Source organism: Podarcis gaigeae, assembly GCF_964106915.1.
Source record: "Podarcis gaigeae genome assembly, chromosome: 6".
NCBI classification, from domain to species: Eukaryota; Metazoa; Chordata; class Lepidosauria; order Squamata; family Lacertidae; genus Podarcis; species Podarcis gaigeae.
In genome coordinates this window covers 65,894,521-65,921,860 of record NC_139682.1, presented here as the reverse complement: position 1 = coordinate 65,921,860, position 27,340 = coordinate 65,894,521, and the positions used below count along the sequence as shown (strand labels likewise).

The 27,340-nt window shown below is 41.9% G+C and overlaps 1 protein-coding gene and 1 long non-coding RNA gene across 2 annotated transcripts in view; one reads left to right on the top strand and one right to left on the bottom strand.

Annotated features, from left to right (window-relative positions):
* The window catches only part of AK5 (adenylate kinase 5), an 84,185-nt gene extending 71,878 nt beyond the window's left edge, over nt 1-12,307 (bottom strand). Inside the window, exons 1-2 of the mRNA XM_083743085.1 lie at nt 11,594-12,307; nt 2,224-2,410 (exon numbers count right to left, since the gene is read on the bottom strand). Coding sequence (XP_083599211.1) covers nt 2,224-2,410; nt 11,594-11,653 — 247 coding nt within the window. The 5' untranslated portion in view covers nt 11,654-12,307. The remainder of the gene's footprint in view (nt 1-2,223; nt 2,411-11,593) is intronic.
* Nucleotides 494-25,867, top strand: LOC310846504. The gene is made up of 3 exons (XR_014565359.1): nt 494-838; nt 11,241-11,371; nt 25,084-25,867. It is a non-coding gene; the product is annotated as an uncharacterized lncRNA (long non-coding RNA).
* The last annotated feature ends 1,473 nt before the right edge of the window (nt 25,868-27,340 follow it).

Sequence of the window (27,340 nt, the reverse complement as noted above, 5' to 3'; positions counted from 1 at the left end):
TCATAGCTTTCTTGCTTAGAGGAGGTATATGGACAGGCAGAGGCTGCAAAGGAGCATCAGAAGCTGGCCTCCCCAGGCCAGACATTGGCAGTGGACTCCCTGCTGAGGTGCAGGCTTAGGAGGTGCCCAAAGATGGCGACAAAGAAACACAGGGAGGTAGCTTATATTGAGTCAGACCCCCCCTGTCCACACTGACAGCAGGATCTCCATGGCTTCAGACTGAGCAAGGAAAATTTTCTTTGTCCCTGAGCAAAGAAAATTAGGCTATGAGGAGAGGCCCTGAGAGTGATGAACAGAGGGAAAGGAGGAAGCCAGAAGGAGAGCTGACCTAAGGAAAAGTGGAAGAAAGGCCATGTATACACATGCTGTAAATTTAAAGCACATTGTACAATGGTCAGAAAGATGAGCTACATATTGCCAGAGACTGAAGAACTGACAAATGCCACACAATTCGAAACAACTAGCCAAATATTTGGCTGCGGTCTTCCAATACCTAGTTTGTTGTGTTGTGCAAATCCAGCAGACAAATGGAGATTAAATGACAATCACAGATGGTTTATCAAAACTAAGCAAACTGCCATGACTTCCTAAGGGAATAGGGATAGTGTTCTCTCTAGGGATAAAAAAGAGCTTCCATACTGAAGAGACAGTAAAGCACATGAAGCTACAGGTTACAATTTACTGGACATCACAAAGTTTAAAACTAAGCAACTCTGTGCTTAGTAAGCCCCTGAGAGTGAGTGGTTTCCTGCAAATTAATTCCCTGCTATTTTGGGCTTCCTAGATGGACTTCAAGCAACTGGCACATTAAGGCAATACATTTTTCCAGTTTTGTTTAGTAAGTAAGAGGCTACCTATTTGAAACTTTTAAAGATATGCCTTGCAAATTAGTCTACAGCAAGTAACAATTCATCTTGGGTAAGCAGCTTGCCAAATCCCATTATTCAAGCTGTTGAATCACATGTAGCATATATAGGCAGGTGGGTAGATTTAAAACCCATGCAGGCTGATAAATTTCTTATAGTTATTTTGTAAGTCTGATTTTAAATTCATGTTAAGACATCATACCAGAGTTGTTGTTTTCAGACATTATGTGTACATTTTAATCTAATTACTGCATGCAATCTAATTACTACTAGCATAGAATTCTAGTAGCTTTATAGGAACATTTACAACAGCAAAATAATTAGGTACTTTCCTTATGTATCCTTTGTGTATAGACATTGTATGTTATCCCAGTCCGATTTTTGGAATGGCTTAAAATCCAAACTGATTTATACCCAGCTTTATAGGTGTTCTAACTAATCCATATTAATTATATCAGCAATGCCAATCAGGTTATTGTATATGATGACTAGGCACTGGGTATTTCTGAGAAAATACACTTGCTTGTATTTGTTTGTTATGTTTGGCACTAGTAAGGCTTTTCAGAGCATTCCAATTTCTGCATTTTTGCCCATCGTAAATAAGTTGTTCTTTATACAACTTCAGTAAACTTTAGAAAGCACCACAATTCCTCAGACTGGTCAATGCCAGTCAACTGAAGATAAGCAGATCATAAGTCTTTTCATTGCGAGGGAGTTGCTACATAGGAAGGAACATTATTTCCCTCCTCCAACTGTGAAGACTGCTCCATTCAACTGGAATTCCAACAAATATGGCATATTTTTCTACAGAAATCATAGGTCTCACTCACTTGCCCCCCACCCCCCACCCAGGTATTGCTGGTCTCCAGCTTCCATTAGCTCTAGCCAGCATGGAACAATGGTCATGGATAATAGGAGTTGTAGTCCAGCAACATCTGGAAGCCACAGCTCACCACTCCTGCCTATTCATATGGCCCACACAGTTTCATGGGGCATAGTCCCAAATAAGTGCATAGAATTACAGCCTTATCTACTTAAAGATTATTCAGCAATAAATCTAAATTAGAATCAAAATTCAAATGAAGATGGATCCTTCTACAGCTGTTGGTTGATTTATATTTGGTGTGATTCCCATTTATGTAATGTGGCCACATATCACTAACAGAAGCCACGAGGCAGCAAATCATGATCACATCACAATTAATTAATGCGCTAATAAAGCATTAAACAAATGTTCAATGCGCCCACATCACTACCATCTTCAAATCATACAGTGAGTGGCTTACCCATTCTACTCAGCTTGTCACCTGAATCCAAGCTGAAACATAAAATTGATACAAAAATAAATAAATCTTACCATTCCTCAAAAAGGATCTTCTTGACTGGCTGCCATTCAGTGAAGGTAGTGTCCTTTTTTCTGGACTGACAAAAGTGTCCCATTTTACTTTTTCTGCTCCTCCCAGCTCCTTCACTTTTTGTAAACAACCTTCCAGGTATTCGACTGGATCATCGGGTTTGTAGCACATTAATCCATTCAGCAAACTCTGAAACATAATGCCCCAAAGTGATTTATAAGCCACTGAAGTTGAAAACATGATTGTAGTCTAACAATTAACTGCGTTACATACCAATCCCATTTTTTCCTGTTATTTCAGGTTTCCATTTTATGGCAAACTTAAGAAATTGCACAGGTTTAAACCTCCTAAAATTACAAGTGTGACTTATGAAAACATAACATTGCTGCACATGAAAACTTGATTAGCTGCTTTTTGCTTTTAGGAAAAGCATGAAATATGAACATTTTTCATTAAACAACGCTTCCAATGAACACATACCATTGTATAGTTGCATGGTCACCTGTACTCATAGGCCTTCTTAATCAACAAAGCTAAGCAAGTTAAATGCCACTGATTTAAATAGGACTGCCTTGGAAACAATCCAAACATACCAGTTGAATCAATTTGTAGATTAGGGTATTACAGGACCACTGCTGAGGTACAAAATTGCCAAATGAGTTGGTTTCCCACATTTATTTATTTATTTCAACCAACTCAGTACAGCTGAACTCTTAAATCTATGCCCCAAAGCTTATGTGCAATATTTTGTTAGGTTCATAAAATTGCTGAAGCACAAAACAATAAAAATTCAGAAATCCCATTCCCTTTCCCCACCCAGATAGTAATACACATTGGTAATTTATACATGTGGTATTATATACTGAAGCACTTGGTGATAGAATAACAAATCATTTTCAAGACTTCTATACTGTTATGGAATAAATTTCCCTGATTATTTTCCAACTTAGTCACACTTAGAAAAGAACCACTGAAATCAATCGGACTTTATTTTAAGAATAATTTTTTATTAACCGACCAATCACATCAAATCAAACCAAATTACATAAATTCCAAATTACACAGCCAAATTTTAAATTTTTGTTGGGGGTACCCATATTTCAAGTTCCGAAAGGGATCCAATCAACTTCTTGCTGCTGTTTTAATGACCACAAATCTAACCTTATGATGTTCACAGTACTATCCAGTCCTTTCTTATTGTTTTTCAACATCTCTTGTTGTTATTTTCATATCTTTTTCCTTTCTCTTTGTGACCTCTGATAGTCTCCACAAGCTGGTTAGAACAGTTTGTAATCCTGTGTGGATTATTTTTTTAATCCAGTAGCCATATCCAGACGTTTTCCATATAACATCACTTCCATACATCAAAACAGTCTTAGCGTCATTAATCTTCACCAATCTGCCTCCTTTCTCAAAACCTCTGAGGAGATTCACCAGGAATGCAGTCTGAAAACAAATCCGTTCCTCCTCCTGGCTATAAATCCTTTGGCAAGATGGCGATTCCGAATTAATTGCTGCGCCATTCCAAAAGCTCTTATTGCTTCTCGATATCCATAAAGCATACTTTTGGTTAAAGTTTATCTCCACACAGAGCTTAATCACCCTGCTTGGGTCAGTTCAACCAACTATTCTAATGAGGAGGGGTTCTTGTAAATCACATAGAAGGAAAGTAAAAAAGGTCGCCCCCCATTCAGTCCCATTGTCAACATACCCAGCCTTTGGTGTATCTTCATCGTAAAATATTCCTGTTTCTCCAACTCGTCTTTTTTCACAGAGGTCACTTAAATTAGCAGACTTCACTCCCCTTCTTCACTTGAAATATGTGCATTTGCTTCTTTCGTAATTAATTATTCCAAATTGCTGCAGCTAGTGTGCGATCAGAGACAGCGTCCAGGAGAGCCGAGGTCCACACGGGGGCATTCTGCCTAGTGCCCTCACCCCCTTCTTTCGAATTAGGGGGTGATTTATGGGCACAGCAGGCAAGGGCAGTGTTCCCCATTTCTTTGGGGCAACAAGGGAGGCTGCCTACTCCCATAACAGCCTCTTAATTACCCCGTGTGGGTCGGAGAGATGGTATTGTCAGCCATATTCCAATGCGCCCCTAGTGGGCCCCCTGAAATCAATGGGACTTTAGTCATGATAAATGTAATACCCATTAAGTTCAATAGATTGAATTATGACTATATTTAGATTCAGCAGTCATATTGGTAACTGATCACAATGACAACAAAAGCTGCTTAAAGCATTATGGCCCTGCTCGATGCCTGGAAGAGTATTTTAAATAAATGGAAATTGTAGGATGTTTTCTATTTGTTTCACTTCATTTTTCACCCACCAATGACACAGTAAATTATACCCATTTTATAGAGCATCTGCTCCACATAACAGTAAATGCATTGTTTATTTATTTATTTTTAAAACCCCACTGTTACTGAATGAATTCATGAATGTTGGTGAAGAATATCCTAGCAGGATGATTCATTAGATCTCTTCTACTCATATAATTCTGTGAAATTCATGATTTGGGTATCAATACACATCACCTTCCTATGAATAAATACACAAATGTTCCCTAAAAAGCATGTAGTATTGTAGGCTACAGGCTATACCACTTTAAAAGGCAGCTGGCAATTTGTATTTGAAAGATCTGGCATATTAGATTCTTCCTCTAATACGGGGAATGCTGCATCATTTATGTTTTTAATGTTTTCATGGATGCTTTTTTGCCGATTTTATTTTTGCTGATTGATATATTTTATGAAAATGTGGATTATAAATACGTTAATGAATAGGTTCATTATCTTCGCAATCGGGTAAAGATTCCACATGCAGGGGCTTTCTGATTTGAGAGATAGTTCAATTACATGATTCCTCATTTGTATTCCAAAGCAATATGGTCCTGGTGGATAGTGCCAAAATCTTTTCTTGAATGTTTGAATGGTCTAAGTATGTTTAAAATCACAACTACAGGGTGTTCTTGAAATATAAACATCCCAAATGTGTACAGTAAACAGTGAGAAGTGATCAGTAAGCCCAGATTTATTTTGCTCAAGTCACCATGATGTAAAATAATTAAACTGTTGCGTATTACTGACATCTTTTCACATAAGGCCAATTTGTCCAATTGAACAGATGTGTAAACTCCTTGTAAATCACACTATTTGTCATAGTAAACAAAGACTCCATGGTAAATGCGTGTGCTCTGTAATTCCACACAGAGAAAAATGTGCAACTCCAGAAATATGTGACCTGAAGAACCTAATGCATTTTTATGATGTGGCAACATCTGTTAAACAACCACTTTACATAACTGCTGTACTGTTACAGTTTTGTGAAGTAGAGATAAACTGCTGTAGCCTCAAAACTGAAGCTGGCAGGTTTACTCATAGCACTGTAGCAGCCTTGGTCCGAAAAGCATGGTCAAAATTAAAGTGTTCAGGAACTCAGACCAGACCAAATTTCATAAAATCATATACCAACTTTACTAAAACAAAACCCTATGAGAAAACCTCTCTTGTAGAAATAATTACACTGATAAAGGTAAATAATTACACAGATAAAAATAGCTCAGAAGGTAAGAAGACAACAAACACCAACTTATCCAACTAATTAACAAACACTTACACTTAAATCTCACTAGGCTGAGCAACGGAACAAGATGCTGTCAAAAGCCCAAATAGATGCAGACCTCGGTTTGGCTGGCTGCCAAGAGCTCCCACCAATCCAGGTTTATGGGAACTTAGACCACCCAATTACCTTGTGACATCGGCCTTGAAGCCTTATCGGAAGACAGCTATATGTAAGCTCATTATTTCTGAGGTTCTAACCCATTCCCATAAACCAGTCTTAAAGGGGCGGTATCACAATAAGCCTCTTCGGAATAGTTCAAAAGAACAGTTTACACTTTAAAGTTCAAAACGTCTTCTCATATGTACAAAGAATATATCTGTCCCATAAACACTGCATAAGTTATAACCATGGTGTATCTTGTGTATAACAAATAAAGGTCAGCCCAAGGCATGTGGTAGGCTACGCTCTAAATCTGGTTGTCTGTAATGGGCAGAAAGTGCGTAATCTGGGATAGTAATGGCCACTCCCATGGTATGGGGGTGAGCAGTGGTTGTGGGCCAGCAGTGCTGGGGCCCAAGCACCCCAGGAGCAACATCTGGCTGGGAGCCAGCAGTTGGGAAATCTCTGGCCGGCTGCATGGTGTGACAGGAGATCCCGCCAGCCAGCAATTTGAATTCTGGCAAAGTGGGTCTCACTGTGGGTGGGACTGGAACATCAGTCCTTTTTAATGGTTGGGTTGGATCTACTCCAGCTGAGATTTCGGCTTTCAGCAGCTTTCGCCCACCACAGAGGTGAGGGCCTATTAGGATGGTCTGCCATCAGAACATTCTGGTCCAAAGGAGGTGCAGAATACACAGTGGCCTGCTGTGACTTGTTTGCAAAGCATTTTGGGGATAAAATCGTTTGCATCTGCCGGGACCTCAACTCTGGTTTTAAGCAGATGAATCTAAAAGGGATCCAAAGCATTCCTTAGCCCTGTTGTATTGGATGAGTTTCAGTTAGTACAGCTAGACCAGGTGCTTGGTTTGGACAATGAGCTGTGCACCTTGCTTCTCATGACTGATACAAATGGGGGAGGTCGTTGTTTGGATGTTGTTGTTCGGATGTTGTTCCGTGGGGGTCTCCCATTGACCACATCAGTCACGGAGTGGGGTCATATGGAGATCTGGGATGTACTGTCAGCAATATACTGATGACATGCAGCTCCATTTCTCCTTTACATTTGCAGGTGTGGTGGTGGGTGTGCTCTCCAACTACAGGAGCAGATGCAAAGCCTGGGACTACTTCTGCATCCACTACTGTCATTCTGGGCACAAGTAGCCTAGATGGTGCAAATTGTCTTCCATCAGTTTTAGCTAGTGATTCAGCTGCAAGCCTATCTAGACAGGCTTAGCCTAACCTCTGTTGTCTACATGCTGGTAACTGAAGGGTGGCAACATGAGAACAGGCCTTTTCAGTGATGGCTCTCTATTTGGGGAATGCATTCCCCCGGGAAGCACACCTGGTACTATCACTGTCTGTTTTAGACACCAGGCTGAAACATTTATGTTTATCCAGACATTTTGTTGTTAATTTGGAGCGCATTGGCCTATTTGTAATGCTTAATCTTGTAGTGGGGTGGGTAGGATTTGTCCCTGCTTAGAGATTTTTAAAATACTAAGTGGCTTATAAAAGCCTTTAAATAAAAAAATAAATAAATAACATGGATGCATTACCTTTTTAAGATATTCTCTCATTTATGACTTTTAAAATGTGGTTTTAATGCCTTTGATATTATTTGTAGCTTAATTTGCAGGTTCCTTTGAGACACATTTTGTGTGAAAGTCATCTAATACTAATAATAATCTGTATAGTTGCCCCCCTTTCTCTCATATTCCCTTCTAGCTCCCCAGGGAGCCTACTTTTCCTTTTGCTGTCCTGCCTTCTGTCTGCCAGAAGGCAAACAGGTAATCAGTACAATTATTTCCAGGTTAATGGTACTTGCAAGGGCTCTAGGGCACCCAATAATATGTTAGCTGCTGTGTTTTGCATCACTTGTAACTTTGGGACCATTTTCAAGGGCAGCCCTGCATAAAACCCATTACAATAGTCTAACCTACAAGTTACCTGTGTATAGATAACTGCAGCACACTTGTTGACATTGAGTATAAGCACTTCTAGCCACTGAGGTCACCTGGGCTTCAGGTAACAGTGATGACTCCACAAGTACCCCCATGCTATACATCTGTTCCTCCAAGGGGAATGCCTGTCTAGAACAGCCTGTCCTACCAATTCCTGGTCTTGTGGCCGCCCCCCACCCCAAACAAAATTCATGTTTGGATTCAGTTTTAGTTCATTGACCCACATCCAGATCATGAGTGTCTGCAGACGTCAATTCACCACTTAGACTGTCTTTCTCAATTCAGATGGTACAGTGAGATGAGAGTTGCTTCAAATCTCCTGGTGACAGCTACCAGCAGAGAGATATTAGATATCCTGGGCAACAAATTCAAAATGTGGGGGCATGGTGCTAATCAAAGGGAATTTTAAAAACTGAATTTAAAAAAAAGTTTTAACTTGCGTCATTGATTAACATCCTCCTCCACTATGGAACCAGCTTGCATTAAAGTATATAAGAAGTTGGTATGTTGCAGAAAATAAAAGATAGACACAGGGATGGAGGGGAAAGAACACACACACATCCCAGCCAAAATTGTTTGATTGCTACAATGCAACTTGTCAAATTATTATGTCAAATCTGTATAACAATTCATGCTAACTATTATGAACAAACCTGTGCGCATTCTGCTGTTCAGTGTAAAAGTCAACATCCTGTCAATGTCCCTGTTTGTACAGTGGTACCTCGGGTTACATACGCTTCAGGTTACACACTCTGCTAACCCAGAAATAGTGCTTCAGGTTAAGAACTTTGCTTCAGGATAAGAACGGAAATCGGGCTCTGGCGGCGCAGCGGCAGCAGGAGGCCCCATTAGCTAAAGTGGTGCTTCAGGTTAAGAACAGTTTCAGGTTAACAACGGACCTCCGGAACGAATTAAGTACTTAACCCGAGGTACCACTGTATTTGTTTTAAAAAGTTTCCAGCCCTTACAGCAGTGTGCGGCGGGGAATAATCTCCCCATCCCTCCCCTCTTCCTCCCAGCACAACAGGATGCCAAAGGAAGAACATACCATTCTTACCAAAGGTCTATGCTAATAGCTCCCTTCTCCTTCCATCCTTCTATTTATTTCTGCTTTCCCATTTCCCATCCCTACTTCCCTTCTCTCCCACCTAAGGCTCCCTCCACTCCTACCCATATGAGATCAGATCTTGGGTTCCCCACCTGTGTCTTACAGCTTTGAAAACATTAGAGAAAGTGGGGGGGAAGTGTAGTGAAACATCAGAAGCATAGGTGAATAGTAAGGCAATTGAGCAAGATACCGTATTTTTTGCTCTATAAGACTCACTTTTTCCCTCTTAAAAAGTAAGGGGAAATGTGTGTGCGTCTTATGGAGCGAATGCAGGTTGCACAGCTATCCCAGAAGCCAGAACAGCAAGAGGGATTGCTGCTTTCACTGTGCAGCGATCCCTTTTGCTGTTCTGGCTTCTGAGATTCAGAATATTTTTTTTCTTGTTTTCCTCCTCCAAAAACTAGGTGCGTCTTGTGGTCTGGTGCGCCTTATAGAGCGAAAAATACGGTAACTATTGGGCAGGTCTGTAGAGCCTTACTTAGCTTCTCACTCTTCTCTATGACCAGAAGGCAGAACAAATAATGAGTGGATATTTGCAAAATAAGCAAATATATCAAAATGTCCTTCATTTGCATGAATTAATGTACATAGCATTAATCACCTTTTTAATTGCAGCAGAAACTACGGTATGTTGTCCTGGCAGAAATGTAGTCCTTCTGTACCAAACATCAAAAGCTCCCATGTAATCCCACTGCCTCATGTTTATAACGCTTAAATGGGAGTAAGAGTGACCTATCATACTGATTTTTTTTTGTGACAACAAGCAAGAATATAGATTGTAAGGCATTTAGATATTAGATATGTTGTATAATGATTAATAACATAACAATAGCATAGCAATACCATAGGCACCTTGAAACAATTAGGATGTTAGCTTGACACACTTTCCATTGAATTCAATGGAGCTACTTTCTGAGTAGACATGTATAGGACTGCACTCCCCAAAACTATTCTATCAAGAATTTTACTATTTATAATCTATAACTGAATACACAAAAATAGTGTTTGTGTATAAAAAAATTCTTACAGTTTTCTAAACTTCTCTGCACGTAGCATTTGTGATTTACTGTTATGTTCAGATACTACAAGTGGGTTAATTATAATTAACCCATTTAAACATTTAAATAACCCACAAATGCAGCATTCATCTTTGGTATTTTCAGTAATTTGCTGAAAAGAAAGAAATATTTCTTAGAGAATTCCCTAAAGTAAGAATTCCATGAGACAAATGAAAACACCAGCAGAGGGAAGGGAGAATTTATGTTATGGTTAAAAATTCTCATTAAAGAGATTTGACACAATGACAATTAAAATACTCTTTGGAATGGAGACTGGGACCCTAAGTGTGCCAAAATGTTCAGATGAACATGCTTGAGACCAAATCCCTTTAGGTCTCAAGCAGCACAAGCAACTGACTTGGTCTTTTCACTTTAGCTACCCAATCATGTGGATGGGGACGCGAAAGCACCCCCGGGTGCAAGTAGATAAATAGGGACCGCTTACTAGCGGGAAGGTAAACGGCGTTTCCGTGTGCGGTTCTGGCTCGCCAGATGCAGCTTTGTCACGCTGGCCACGTGACCCGGAAGTGTCTGCGGACAGCGCTGGCCCCTGGCCTCTTGAGTGAGATGGGCGCACAACCCCAGAGTCTGTCAAGACTGGCCCGTACGGGCAGGGGTACCTTTACCTTTTACCTTACCCAATCATGTTCCCTTTTAAATATCACAGTTTAGATCGCAGGAAGCAACATTCATGGCTGCATGAGGCATGCAACCTAGGAGAAAATAAACTGCAGCAGCATCTCAACTGACTGCTCCATCCATTCACCCTGGAGTCAAGATATGTAGAGCTTTCAGAGAATGCCATGGAAGATGTCACATTCCTGCCCCCTGCTTTTCTGATCACCAATTCCACATATATCCACATCTCACAAGGTCGGATCAATGCTGCCTTACAAGCAGCTAGAGGAGCCAAGGCAACCGGAGGCAAGAAAGCTTCCAGATCCATTAAAAGTAGAGTGGGAGGACAATGTTAACTCCTCTCTGCTCCGCAGAATCAGGCTAGGTGAGCAAGGCAAAGGGAAGCAGGCAGGGGGCTGAGAAGATGCAGAATCTGCTCTGTAAGCGAAGGCATCTCTTTGGATACCCAAAACAAGCAGACAGGGGTAGGAGGATGCCTTTTCCCCTGCCGTACTAACTACGCCAATTCCCCCCTCTGCCTGTAGGGTCTCGTATGTCTCCCAAATCACGGGTGCCCAGCCGGTACTACGGAAGGGGCAAAAGACCGCAACCATCGTTTTAGATCTTGGAAAACTGTGCAGGAAGAAGGCGAAAGAGGTCAGAGGCGAAGTCTGGAGTAAGTGACATTCCTCCCTACGAAACAAGCCTTGCCCCTTCAATATACCGGGCAGCTGCCCTTGCTCCGTGCGCTCCCACCTTGCCCTAGATCCCACAGCCTCGCCCCCCCCTCCATCCTGTGAGTCTCCCCAAGACTTCGGGGGAACTTGCTCCACCCAAGGTCTAGAGGCGAGAGGTGAGCGGCTGCCGGGGTCCACCGGCTGGCGAGGAGGGTTTTTACCTCGAAAAGCTGCGGGATCTCCCTCTTGGTCAGATACTCCTTGGCGTCGCAGGTGCTCATGCCTCCTGGCGGAGAAAGGGCGATGGCGGGGCCGGGGCTCCTGGCTGGCTGGCTGGCTGGCTGCTGGGCGCTTCTGCCCGGCTTTACCGCGGGGCAGGGAAGAAGGGGGGCGGGTGTTTTCGCCTCGTCCGCCCCGCACTCGAGAGCCTTCGTTGTCCTTGCAAAGCGCTCACTCCCGCAGGGAAAGGGGATCGTATAGGAGGAAGAGGAAGGAGAAGAGACGGAGCCTGAGCCAGCACCTCCCCTCTCCTCGCAGCCCAGCCCGCGCGCCGCCAGGCAAGCTGGGTGGTGCTGGGTGGCGGGAGTGGGTGGCTGCTGCTGCTGCTGGAAAGGCGTCGGGGAGCGGGAGGGGGGGTGACTCCGGATCGCACGATGTCGCCCTGCTGTGTGCAAGCCCACCTCCGAGGCGCCGCGCCACCGCACACGTGGTGTCCCCTGAACAAATTGCCAGTACTATCAATAATAACAATCTCCAGGGGAAGCTCGTCGTCCGAGATAACCGAATGGGGTGCGCCCTGCGAGGGTCAGGAAGTCTTTCCTAAAGCGGATCCCCCACCCCCCACCAAGTTTAAGGGCGAAACAGTTGAAGAAATACAGGGTTTCCTCTCTCGCAAACACACACAGAGACGCCAGATCTGAGTTGCTTTGCTCCAAAGGCGCCTCTCTCTCTCTCTCTCTCTCTCTCTGTGTGTGTGTGTGTGTGTGTGTGTTTGTGTGTGAAAGCGCACGGACAAGGTGAAGAGAGAACCGAGGGCGATGGGTTCGTGTTCTCAAAGGGCGGCCAGAAATGATCGCCCACGTGGAACTGGCTGAGGTTCTGGTACTATGTTTGGTTCAGCATGTACGTTTGGCCTTTATATAAATGCGTCGCAAGTGTGTTTCAAAAGCAGCCACGGAGGCAGGGCAGGGATAGTTGGATCGGGGCCGCGCAAGGAAGGGTGGTTTAACATGTTGCCCCCACATCGATTACTGCCCCCCTTAAACGCCCAAAGGGCTATTTGACCAAGTTAAGGGAAAATTTAGGAATACGCCCGTTTCTGTTGGGCAAGAGGACAAGACAACCTACCGCGTGCAGAGCCAAAATCACCTCCAGATTTGACAGCTGCCTCCGATTAGACAGCCCTGATGGCTCCCAAGGAGCAGTTATGGTGTTAAGCTGAGGTGCGTTCTGAATGCCTACTACTTTCTCTTTTCTATGCCATACTTGGTCCTCATACCAACTCTCATACCAAGCCAACATATTGTACAGTCATATGCAAACATCTTCCTTGCTCCTCCTGCCTCTCTCAGACTGTCAGTTTCCTTCAGCTGGGAATAAGGCCCTTGATACCCTGACTAGTGATAATCAGATGACAGTAACTTTGCATGCAGCGAAAAGACCAGGGAGTATGTACCACAGAGCCCCAGTTAAGACCATAAACTGAATAAATGGCTGAGGCCAAAGTGCTTGTCCTGATAACTGGGAAATATCACATACAAAAAGTTGTAGAACTTCCCTTTGTGGGACATACGATCGAGATATATGTGTGTGTGTGTGTGTATATATATAAATTTTATATATATAAAATTGTGCATGTGTGTGTGTGTGCGCGCACACACACACACACACACACACACACATATATATCCCATGATCAACCATCATGGGGATTAATGTAGCTTTCTCAGAACAAAATCTGACAGAAATTGTTGTCATACAGAAACAAATTCAATTCCTGCTTTTCAGATGCTACATCTTGACCTTTAGAATTTATATAGCAGTAGTTCTGTTTTTGTCAATAAAATTCACTGGCGTTCCTTTCCCCCCCTTTCTGATCAACATGCACACTGCTCGGATGGAGGGTGCATCTGCATTCTAAGGAGTTGGCACTATAGCAAGTTAATCTTCTGATCACATAGTGTGATCTTTTATTGTTTGCAGGGGACATTCAGAGTGAAGGGCTTGTCTGACAATGCTGAAGCTCTCTGTAGACCAAATCCAAAAATATCAGGAACAACAGCTGGGAAATATATGGCAACTTGAAGCATGCAGACTATATCTAGCTAGATCAACATAACAATTGACATTCTGGATTGGATAATTCTAGCAATGCAATGCCCTTTTTACAGCGACAACTAACAGGAGACACCCTCAGGAAAGTAAAAATACCCCCTTATAAGGAAAATTGACCTTTCTTTAAAATCTTGGTCTCACAACCACAAATGCATAGACAGCTTGGCTATTATCCTGAAGCATTAGAAAATACATTTGTGAAAAGAATGAAATCATCATTATGACCATCTGTCCTTTTAACATAAACAGGGTACTTGCCAATTCCTGACTAGCTTTGCTCTCTGGATCAATCCCTCTATCTCAGTCCATATTCGTTTGGCCTTTTTCATCCTCTCTTGCCTACCAGTCAGGCTCTCTGGCTTATCCATGTTTGTAATGTGACCAAACCAGTGTTCATCCAAGCTTCTTTCTATTACTGCCTCCCTTTTGAGCCAAATCCAGATGACTTCACAGTAATGAAAATGAACAGTGCCATTTGATGATTTCTAGAATCTTTCTTTGCCAACTCATTTCCATGACACTTAAGGGTTGCCAGGTCCTTCCCTGGAAATGGGCTTCAGTTTTATACTCCAGGGGTAGAGAATCTCTCAGGCCCTCTGGAGCTCTCTTAAGACACTCTCCAGGCCACACCAACACACAGGCTAGCTATCCCCTGTCCACACCTCTGCTCTGTGCCCTTCTCAAGAGTTTTTGCCTGGCTGGAATGAGTTCTTGAACTGTGGTAATGCCTCTTACTTATCCAGATGGAGATTGGAGAGGAGCCTGAAGCATGTATTATAGCTGAAATGTAAGTTACTGTGCAAGGGTTAGAGTAACCATTGCAGGACTCACTTTTGCCTCTGGCGCCATGCACCACTTACATGCGGCCACTTGCATGTGGCCACCAAAGGTTGTCCATGATAGAATTTGGCTCTTGTGCACCCCTGCTAAAAATACTTGGGAGTAAACTCCACTGAACTTACCGTTCATTTGCATTTGTATGCCACTTACCCTCAAAACTGTGGCCGAAGTGGCTCACAACATATCGAAGGAGCAATAGCGTGCATCACTTTATGCTTGCTTACATTTGAATTACACACTTGCCATTTTACTGCCCGTTTGCCCACTTAGCAGAGATTCTTGCAATCACTTTTTATAATATCCTTCATGAACCATTTGGTGTTATCGGCAAACCTGGCTACCTCACTGCTCACCCCTAACTCTAGATCGTTAATGAACAAGTTTAAAAGGACATATCTCAATGTCTCAACTTTCTGCATCCATCCATAGGGAGAACTACCTCGTTACTCTCTTCTGGTTCCATAACTAGTTATTGATCCATAAGAGGACCTCTCCTGTTATTCCATGACTGTTAAGCTTACTCTGGAGTCTATGGTGAGGTAATTTACCAAAAGCTTTTTGAAAATTCAAGTACACAATGCCAACTGCCTCACCTCTATCTATATCGTTGGTGACATTCTCAAAAGAACTCTAAAAGGTTAGCAAGTACCTTGCAGAAGCCATACTGGTTCTTCTATGTGCTTGCTAATTCTATATACTGTATAATAATGCTTTCCACCAGATTTCCTGAAACAGACTTTATGCTAACCAGCCTGTAATTTCCTGGATCTCTTCTAGATGTCTTTTTCTATTTTAAAACAAATTGGTGTTCCATTGCCAATTTCCTCCAGCCCTCAGGTATAGAGGCTGATCTTGGAGACAAGTTATATATATTTGTTAGGAGATAAGCAATTTCACATTTTAGTTCTTTAAGAAATCTTAGGTGAATACCATCTAGACCTGGCAAAGAGTCAGTTTTTAATTTGTTAACAAAGCTTCTTGTCACCAATATTTCCCTAGTTCCTCTGACTCCCTTCTTGAGAAAGTTAGTTCAGGCACAGCCCTACATCTTCCACTGTAAAGTCTGGATGAAAAAAAAATCCATCTGTCTTCTCTGCAATCTCATTTGAATTTGAGTAGAATTTGAAATACCTCTGCTCATCTGCTGGGTGTAACTTGGGGTGCTTTCAAATGAAGGCTTAATATTGTAAATGGGTCATTGGCAACAGTTGTTTGTTTGTTTGTTTAAACTTAACAGATTTCCTCCAGAAAGGTTAAATCCAGAACTCATGCAGGCTTGGCCTTTTTATGCAAGTAATGTATTGTGGATACTGGAAAAAGGTTATTTGCATGAGAAACATCTGTTCTATCTGGTAGCACCCTTGAGAAGCAGAATAGCCTATCACCCTCCCCCCCTCCAGCCCTGGGCATCAGTCCCTACCCAATGCTGAAGAGCTAGACTGCACTCTGTATCTGATATCTTCCAATACCGACTGTCTCTAACTGGTGTTCTGTTTCTTGTTATCTCGATGGGGACATTTGTACCCAGCTGACCTTCCTGCAATCTTTTTTGACAAATGTCAACGTCTCACATCACATACTAGCTGGTGTTCTTCCTTGCTTTCTTCATTATTGGAGCCTTTGATTTTTCCTAATGTTAAAATGTACTCTTCCACCCTTTAGGTTCAAACTTACACACAGTTATAACTGAGTGTAAGCCCCAGTGAGTACAATGAGACTTTTGAGTATGTAGATTTGTGTAGGGGTGTGCTGTTTGATACTTTCTTTTGCTAATTTGTTTTCTGTGGGGATTGGAGGGGAGAGAGTGTTGTTTCAGGCTCAAGAGATTCAGTAATATCACATGGATGTCTCAAGGGTCCCTCTCTGTCGCTTTTGTTTGCAAATAAAAATGATCAGTACATATAATAAGAGTAAGATGCCAGAGAAGCATGCAAATATCAACTCAGTATGCAGCAGCTGTTGTGATGAAGGTAAATTCCATGCTAGGGATCATTAGGAAAGGGACTCAGAATAAAATTTACAATATTCAACTGCAAATCTATAGTAGGGACACATTTTGAATGCTCCATACTTTTATATTGTTATGAGTTTGGGGAAAAGGAGTAGACCATGGGTAGGCAAACTAAGACCTGGGGGCTGGATCTGGCCCAATCGCCTTCTCAATCTGGCCCGCACACGGTCCGGGAATCAGCGTGTTTTTACATGAGTAGAATGTGCCCTTTTATTTAAAATGCATCTTTGGGTTATTTGTGGGGCATAGGAATTTGTTCATCCCCCCCCCAAAAAATATAGTCTCCCCCCCCCCAAGATCTGAGGGACAGTGGACCGGCCCCTTGCTGAAAAAGTTTGCTGACCTCTGGAGTAGACTGTATGCAGAGAGCCACACTAGTTTCCTGATGTGGGAATCTTGTGGGTGATGGGCCATTAAGGGAACAAAGAAATGAGTGAGGCCCCTCCCTCAACTGGCAGGTAGTTAAAAAGACAAAGCCAGCGTTGAGGGCAGAGAGTTTTCCAGTGATGTGAGTTAGAGGGAAAAGCAGTAAGCTGGAGAGAGAGTCAGAGTGATGTTAGATTTCTGTTTGAATCCAAGGCTGTGGCTATGAGGAAAGCAAGGCCCTTAGGGTGCTAATGCTGTCAGCCCCTCCATTTTAGGCTCAGGTCCTGTTGTGGGAAACAGGATGGACTAAGTGGATGTTTAGTCTGATCCAAAATAGATTTTTTTTGTTCTTATGCATTAAAACCACGTATACCACTGGCTATCTGTTTTTCTTCCCCCCCAAATGTTTTCTTACATTGTTGCCAAATTTCTTGGCTCTTTAGTTTCTTCAAGTTGTATGAGTCTTTCCTGAGTCTCTTTCTGACTTCAGTCATCCCCAGCCAGGCCAGTACCAGAGGCCAGATTCATAAAAACCCAGCAGGTTTGTGGTGGCCGCAGCTTTGCAGCCATCATCATTAATGCTGCCAAATACGGCAGACTATTCTGCATCACCTCACATGCCACAGTTTTGGGAGCACAGCAGTAGGCCTTAAATATACTTTAGTTCTCCAGGGTGTGATCCAAAAACTTCAGCTAAATCATTATCTTGCTATAATATGGCGTCTCAAGAGCTCATTAATCTGTTCAGTTCCAGTGATCTCTACATGGTCAGGCGTGGCTTATTGGCTGTATTAAACCATCTCATAGCAAGGAAGAAGATGGATTTGACGGTAGCAAAACTGCATTCAGTAATAATAATAATAATAATAATAATAATAATAATAATAATAATATATTATTTGTACCCCGCCCATCTGGCTGGGTTTCCCCAGCCACTCTGGGCAGCTTCCAACAGAGATGAAAAATACACTAAAATGTCACATATTAAAAACTTCCCTGAACAGTACTACACTTTTAGGAGAGAAAAGGAAAAAAACAGGGATACACACCAGGGTTTGCAACTGAATATCAGATAAGCTCATTTCTCATGTACATTTCACAGGAAGTTTTATATTTTACATAATGTAAGGTTTTATATAAGGTAAGTAAATGCATTTCCCTCCCAAGAATATAGTGGGTATGTGTATATATAAATATTCTGGCAGCCAACAATAGCGAAGGAAGTAGCAAGTGCAGTTTACCTATATGAAAAGACTCCCAACTGTATGTGTGTCCTCCTTAGGGCTTCCTGAATACTGAGATAATCACTCACCCAACATAGCTCCTTTGGGAATTGTATCCCTCAGCTCTAATGTCAACTCATAGACTCTTGGACAGTATCCTCAAGGCCAAGTAAGAGAGCTAGAATGTTGGTCACCTGTAGAGACAGCATTGTTGGTCAGGGAAATAATATTTTAAAAGCACAAACTTTTAAACCTCTGGCAACACCCTCTGGCCAATCTGTATGGAGATATCACAGAGCCACAAAAAACCCTATTAAATATTTCCTTGTGTAGTTCATATGAATGCTACAGATCTGTGTCCATGAGAAATAGCACTGCAGAGAGATGCATGTGGACCAAAAAGCGGAGGGACACAGAAACAAACAAAATGTATTTATGTAAACATAGCCCTCCAAATTACTGTTTAAAAATTTGTTTAAAAATTTAAAAGACAATACAGAGACACTTAAATAGCGGAATAGCACAAAACTTCCAAACAACCTGCCAAAAGGCACCTGCAACTGGATGGCTGTGACAAAATATATTCAGGGACTAGGATGCATAAATAGAATCATAGAATCTTAGCTTTGGAAGGGACCATGAGGATCATCTAGGGTGGATCTAAACACAGGGGGAAATGCTATGAATAAGTCAGAAATCAGATCGTTATAACAAAAGAAAAAAATCCCTATGGAAAATTGTGTTTTAAAATTTCCTGCTATCTGGTGCCACCTGGTGTTGCATGTTTATAACGCATTCAAATCACTCTTTATTTACTAATATAGCTGAGTCCTTAGTCCAACCCCTACAATGTAGAACTATGCAGCTGTCCTATACAGGGATCAAGCCTGCAACCTTGGCATTATCAGCACCACATTCTTAACCAACTGAGCTATCCAGGCTCCCCCATTAAGAAGGAAAATAACTAAATGTAAATGTCTCTGAGGAATATCAACAGGAAATTGTCTGTGCACAAGTAGACTATGTGTTTAATTAGACACATATCTCACCATCATTTTGCAGCCTAAACAATGCAAAACAACAAAGAGAGAGAGGCAGTGTGGTTTAGTATTGGACATCGACTGGTGAACTCTGGGTTCAAGGCACAGTGGGTCAGTCACCTACTCCACAGAGTTGCTGTGAAGCTAAAGAGGAGGTAGCTCAATTCTGCACTCCTAAGGAAGGACGAGTAATGATAATAAAAGACTTGAATTAGAGATGTATATGCACCCAGAATTCTGCATCAGACCAGAGAGTGAAAGCTCTGCAACATTGCCTCTGCAAGAGCTAGGCCAGATTGTTGTAAAGTTCCATCAGGATCTTATGTAATCACTTAGAGTGAGCAAGTCTGTAAGTTTAGATTCTGTGAAAAAAAATATAATTATGTGAAACCTTCTCAGAAGAACTTGCTGAATCATATGCTTCTATTCCAAAAAAAGTGCCTTCAAATGCATAACTTGGATACAAGTGCACTTTGTGCCCAGTTCATTTGCAAGTAACAAATTAATCAGACAGATGACGATGACTAAGATGAAATCTGTCTACCTTAAAAAGAAAATACACCATTTATAAGACTGTTTCTCAACACACTTCTCACAGGTGTTCTAGATTTTCCATATGGCCAAATGGTATTCATTTATTTTCAAATTCTTTGGGCAAGGTTTTAGTATATTGTTATGAAACAATCCTTGTGGAGATTTTATAAGATGAGTGAACGAGATCAAGACTTAGGTTCAAGTTCTGTAGTGTGGACCTATATGCTCGGATTGTCTCAAGACCAGCTCTAGAAGCACATTCCTCATACTTAATGCGAATAAAAGATAATAATCCTATCTGATTCAGCTCCAGTGGGGTGTGGTTCTTCTCTACCCATTGCAGATACACAGTTTCCTCTTGGGGAAGGCTATGTGGGGAACAAATCTATATAGAGAACATCAAACAGATCTTACCCAAAAAGAAAATTGTCTTCTGAAGAGGGGTGGCAGAAATGGGTCATACTGACAACATGCTGTGAGTGATATTTTACTAGCTTCAGAAGCAGAGCAAGACTTTAAAAGGGCTTCAGGGAAAAGGACAGGAAAAATAAGCAGATGGTTGAATTTAGTCAGATGGGTTCCAGAAATGTAAATAGGACCCCTTTTTTGTCCTATGTCAAGGCTGGTGGTGACCAATACTGACCTCAGAAGAAAAAGAATACCTTGGAGGAATAAACTATGCAAGATACCACCAATGTTCCTTTCATCATTTAATGGTAGAGCACATACTCAACCTTGCCTGCAGAAGGTCCAAAGTTTAGTCCTTGGACTCAGCTAGATTGGTTTTTTTTTTTAAAGTGTTTTATATGGTGCTATGGAGTCCCGTCTTTCCCTGCCAGACTTCCCTGTATGAGTTTACAATACTTTTAACTGAATCACTTATTTGATGTGTCTAGATCCAGCCCTTGATCCTGTTAGAAGGATCAGGCAGCTTGTGATGAGAAAGAACCCCTCAGTATGACAGAGAACAGACAATTTTCGGTTAAAAACATAACCTGGCTGAAGGCAATTCTCCATGTAGATAAAAGTAGGCACGGCACTCTCTTCTCCAGCAGGCTGCCTGAGACAATGTGGTGCCTGCTGTGAAGGACAATACGGTGTCCTCATTAGGATGAATGGGGCACTGATCCACCAACCTAAGGTGGCTGTCAGCTTCCTCATCCTTAGGCTCAGTCACATTTCTAGAACTCAGCAGGGAGCAGGTGGGAAGGGGGGGAGGAAACTAAATTTGCTTGACTCTGCCTAACATAGGCTCTGGTGCCACTTACTGTAGACTTCTTGCTTTATGCCCTTCCAGTCCCAATGGGGACTGGCCACCACTGCATGTACAAAAGATGGCTGAACTGGTGGTTGGATATTTATTTAACAGTATGTTTTCAAAGCTGCTTTTCTTGGCAAGCCCATCCAGATGGTACTAACTTGATACTGAGATTGCTTGATGGGACCACTTCTAGTGGTTCCCTATGCCCCTGAGGTCCGATCGGCCTTTACAGATTCAACTAACAAGTTCTGCTAGCAGAATTCTGCTAGTGCAACTAGGCTTTCGCTCTCCCGCTACAAATTGGCTTAGGGGGAGCTTGGGAGAACCCCCAAAGCAGTGCGCAGAGGAAGGAGAGGGGAGACTGTTTCATCTAGCAAGCTGAAATCCTTGTGCTGGCAGAATGAGAGTGCTATGTCGAATTCTTCCTGCAGTCAGAGAGGCAGGGCACAGTCTTGTCACTAAGTCTCACAAGTGAGCTCACCACACCTCGGCTTTATTTTATTTTTTATTTTTTATAATATATTTATTAAAGCTTTACAAAAAAGAAAAAACAAACACATACATACATACAACAGAGAAAAAGAAAACAAACATAGAAATACATAAGAAAAAAGAATAAATCCAATTTTTAACTTTATACTTATTTAACCTTGTTTCTTGACTTCCTCACACCTCCCTTTTTTGTGTTCCCATTTACCCAGTCAAATTCAGCAAATCCTTACCCTCTTTCAAATCTCATTATTAATTATATAGTTCAACCTATTATGTCTCCAGTCTTTCTTCTCTTTTAAATTCGTTCTTACCTATCCCTTATATCTTAATCTCTTATATCATATTGTTTAGATTTGACATAATATAACTCTGGTCTTGCGCACTTTTTAAAATCATTTTTGCAAACTCTTTCTAACTTTATCACTAATGCCATATTATTCTTATATCCAACATCACTTTAACATTCATAAATTTTGCAGTGTTTCTGCAAGTAGTCTTTAAACTTTTTCCAATCCTCTTCCACCGACTCTTCTTCCAGGTCTCGGATTCTGCCGGTCATTTCTGCCATCTCCATATAGTCTATTACTTGCATCTGCCATTCTTCCAAGGTGGGTAAATCTTGTGTCTTCCCACACCTCAGCTTTAAAAGCTGGAAGGGAAGGGTGTGACAACTGTTGAGACATCATCATTGGTTTCCTTCAGCTCTGAATCTCTTGTCTTACTCGCATACTTTGGAATGATGACTTCTGGACCCTGTGGCTTCTGCTGAGCCTATACCAGTACATGCCTGAATAAAGATCTACAGTGGTACCTCGGGTTAAGTACTCAATTTGTTCTGGAGGTCTGTTCTTAACCTGAAACTGTTCTTATCCTGAAGCACCACTTTAGCTAATGGGGCCTCCTGCTGCCGCTGCGCCACCGCTACACAATTTCTGTTCTTATCCTGAAGCAAAGTTCTTAACCCGAGGTACTATTTCTGGGTTAGTGGAGTCTGTAACCTGAAGTATATGTAACCTGAAGCGGATGTAACCCAAGGTACCACTGTATTAATGCCAATTTGATTCCCTCCCTCTCTCTCATTTTTTTTCTTTCTTTCTTTTCCTTCTCCTCCTGCGATGAGGCTACATTTTAATATTTTAATGTTCCATTATTTTAATGTTGTAGTTTATTTTTGTTTTTAAGTTGTAATCATTCATCTTGTTTTTATTATTGCTTGTAAGCCGCTCTGAGCCCGGCTTTGGCTGGGGAGGGCGGGGTATAAATAAAAATATTATTATTATTATTATTATTATTATTATTATTATTATTATTATTACATAACAAGTAAAAGCCTCTGCTACTGTCTTTTGTGATATGGGAGCAGGGCAGACATTTGCCAGAAACTGAGAAATAGAGAGTCAAAAGAGCAGAAAGCACAAGAATAGAAATGCGCCTCAAGTTTTTAGTAGAATAGAAAGCTTCTTCCATTTTGTTGTTATTATTCTTTAAAATAAGTGTATTTGATTTTGTTTGAAATGTTATTAAGAGTCAATTGATTCTGCTCGTCACACCTTGGAAAAACAGAAACCTGTTGAGTTTGATCCTGTCTTGAGAAATCTTATATTTGCAGAGACCTGCCTCTGTGGAAGCATGCATTCAAAATCCATTGGAATTTATATAATCTAATTCAGCCTCGCTTAGCTATTGCCCTCTGATGTTTTAGACCACAACATGTTAGCCATGTAGGCATGTTAGTCTCTTAGAGCAAAAACATTAGAGTCTTGAGGCAACTTAAAGACTAGCTAATTTATTGTAGAATATATTATGACAAGTTTATTACAGTCTACTTCATCAGATTCATGAACTTGGATGGGGTGATTGTGAAAAGAGACACCAGAGGGAAAGAAAACGCAGGAAAGAACAGACAGTGATAATTACATACTTAACAGTGGTCATTCCCAAAGCAGTCTTTGAGGACACAGCTGTCCTGTCATTGCTAAACCAATTAACACATATAATGTGCTAAAAAATAATGACCCATTGTCACAGTTCAATCCACAAGTGGAAGCACAGGAACACTTTATGTGTTAAAATCCAGTGATTTCATATTGCAGTTTCCATTTGAAGCTCCTTTGCTCCAGCAGAATAGAGTCTGATGATGTGGTTGACAGGAGAACTATGTTACAGGAACATAAGGAAGATTCCCAAATGGTAGCCTTCAGTCCAGTTTCTCCTACATAATGTGTTGTGCAACCAGCTCTGTGACATTGTACAGTACGTGTTTCTCTTCCCTAGCAGCCAGTCACATGATACATCGGCAGAGAAACACTCAAGTAATGATGCCGCAACATGAAGTTGTGGGGGGAAAGTAGGGGTGTGTGCTCAGGAGAGCCTCTCACACACCCTCTGTTGCTGCTGCATAATAGCCCTCCAATGCTGCCTGTTGGGTGTTACTATGTGCTAGTTGCTGCCACCAGCCTCCTCCTCACTCCTGCAGCCCAGGTGAGAAGGGACTTTGAGGATGTGAGGAAGAGGAGGAGGAGAACTGAGCCATTCTCAGCCCAACCTACTCTCAACTCACTGGCAAAAGTAGGGCAGAATGCCCAGGACCTTCTTCACAAGCTGCAGTATGCACTGCAAGGGAAGGGAAGGAAAGGGAAGGAATACTAGCTTTCTACCTGCAGTATTAGTCTAGCTGTCCTGACTCCTGCCCAAAACACGACAACAGAAGCTCATACTTGTGAGGTAGACAGAGATCTTTCTTCAGGCAAGGCACAGCATAACTTAGCTGCAGCAGTAGGAGTCCAGGAGCTGGGCAAGCAGTTAAGAACTGGGTGGAATCAATAAAGATGCCCCAGTGAGTTTTCATGCCCCACTTGCCAAGCTTTTAAAGACAAGGTGACAAGATTTTCATCAAACTCTTACCTTGTAGGAATGTTGGATTCATAGGCTCACACTCTATCTGGTGGGTGAGTCCATTCCCATCTCTGGAGGTGGCACTTGGTCCTCTGTGACTAGGCTGCACCCTCCCTTCCTAACTCTGCCACCTCCCATTAAGCAATCTCCAGTGGTTGGTCATTGCCCTCCTCAGCCCCCAAAGAGGCTCTCTACTCCACAGGAGGGGCAGAAAGAAGCCATCCTCAGTTCCCACAATTTACCTCTGCTCCTGCTTCCTCTTCATCCTCCTCAACCACCTGAGTCTGCCAAGCAGTTCTGAACCCCTGCATACCCCAGAGGTAAGTCCTGATAGTGCACACAGTCCCAAAGACAACACTAGAGAGTAGTCAGACAGTCCAGTCAGGTACCAGTCCAGGTCCAAGGCAACAAGCAAGGTCCAAAGTCAATTAGTGAGGTCAGGTTACTGCCTCTGCAGAAGAATCTGTGTTGGAACACCTGGGGTCAGTCCTGAAGTCACAGTCCACCAGCGTTCTTGAAGCAGCCAAGCTGTGGTCCATTAACAGAGAAAGATGAGCAGACAAAGAGTTTCTGCTTTGCTTCCCTTTAATCTTACCCAATCTTTTTTATTTTTTTAATAATGGTTTTATTTATTTTCATAGTACAGAAGATAAATTTTAAGAACACAATTATTACAACAGTAAACAACAAATAACTTGTCCCGATAAATCTACAGACCAGAGTTTTCTCCAGCTGAGCACCTGTGCTTCTCAACTTGTGGAAGCATGTGATCCTCACCTGCCCTGAACCTAATCCACAATCTCCTCCCAGACCTAACGAGTCCTATGACCTTCACCTGGTCCACTAGTGGCTGAGCTGTGTTCCCTTGCCTGCCTCAGTCTCCTGGAGTGCAGTTCTTGATGTTCCTGAGCCCACCGTGTCTGCGGAGATGGGGGTATTTCTGGTTCTGGTAATGTGTCTTCTCCTCCTGGCTCCCCTGAACTGTCCATGCTGCCCCCTCGTTGTCTTCTGCTGTCCCATGAGTACCTCGTAAGTCCCCAACCTGCCCTTCCCCATCTTCAGCTTGTCCCAGTGTGTATACCTTACCAGGATCCTCCTCTCTGTCCTTGGTGTCCTGTCAGCTCATAACGCAAGCCATGTTTGAGCCCAATGGAGCAACAGGGCTTATGACACTAGCCTTATTTGCACAATGCCCACTTATGGCACTCATGGTTTGAAGCAGGACTGTACATCTCTTCACCCCCTGCCAACTTTGTGTCCCTGCCCTAGCCCGGTCCCTGAACTCCACACATCAAGAAATTGGAACAGAAATAGTACATATCCTTACATAATTATTGTGAAATTTCCCACCAAATTAATTGAAAATAGCATTGTGGGAAATTTTCTTCTTCTAAAATTCAATGGAATTCAAACAAAAATTGATTCTGCGAAACTGTGTTAGGTAACTGCAAATAGTATGTGTTTTTGTTTCTTTTAGAAGTTGAACAGACATCACAAATGATAAAAGTATACTTGTTACAGTGGTTTAGCTGTCATTCAGCCTTCTTATGGTCTGAGACTATAAAACCAGATCACTAGAGAATATGTGGGCTTTGAAAATAGGATTTGATGGGCATGTTTTTCATCTTTCTCTGATTTGATTGTGACAGTGAAGATTCAAGAATAGGCTTGTGGTATGTCATTTGTATGTTGCTATGATCGTCCATATTCACTCAAAAGAGATATAAACAGCATATGCATATACAGTAATGTTTGATAATTAAACCAAACCAAGAACTTAATTTCAGTCTTCCTATTCATTTTGTTCCATTTTAAATATATTTCCAAAAAGGATTTCAAACATGTATTCTTATTATGAAAAAAAATATATTAAGACATCTAACCCAGATCTCAACCACAGCTCCAGTTAACAAATTTGTTTTGTAACATTAACCCTACTGAATAAATTAATTTTATTCAATAGGCTATGAAATAAATAAAAATACAGTACATACACCATGTACAATTATCACCCATCTGTCACCAAAAGCTTCAAAAGCTGGTGTCGAATGACTCCTGTAATCATGCAAATCAAATTATATAAAAAGAAAGCCATGTTGTAAAGTCTGCCAGCTCTGTCCAATTAGCCTCTACTTTGGCCAAAATCTAGGCAAAAAATGTCACATGCCTTGTGATGGCAGGATCCTAAATTGCACAAAAATGCAGTCAGTTGGCATCCACCTGTCTTGAAAGACAGTCCCTAATTCATTGAGGATTTGAGACCCATTGGCTGCCCTTAGCTGGTTTAGCTAGTTCATGGGTAGGCAAACTAAGGCTTGGGGGCCAATCACCTTCTAAATCTGGCCCGCAGATGGTTCGGGAATCAGCGTGTTTTTACAGGAGTAGAATGTGTCCTTTTATTTAAAATGCATCTCTGGGTTATTTGTGGGGCATAGGAATTCATTCATTTCCCCCCCTTCAAAATATAGTCCTGCCCCCCACAAGGTCTGAGGGACAGTGGACCGCCCCCCTGCTGAAAAAGTTTGCTGACCCCTGAGCTAGTTGGTCAAAGCTGTTTTTCGGGGTGTGGCTGGCTGTTGCCATACGCTGACAGCTTTTAGGAGCCACAGGTGAGAGAGCTGAGTGCAGGGTGGGGACCAAAGGTGGATAAACTACCTCAGAAGGAGCACAATGTGTTCCCCACCAGAGATACTACCCTTCCCCTAACACCCCCACACACCCCAAATATGTAGTCTCTTATGAATAATAGACAGTCTTTTAAAAAAATAGGCAATAACCATTTAAATCTTACATCTGTATACAGAACACACAATAAAGAAAATAATGAGGCCATCATCAGTGTCCCCAGCATCACATTATAAAAGGATTTTTAAATAGACTGCTGCCTGACAAAGAAATATTCATCAATCATGGGTTTAATTTGATTTATCTATAAGTTAATGTATGACATGTGTATTAAACCATTTTTAAAA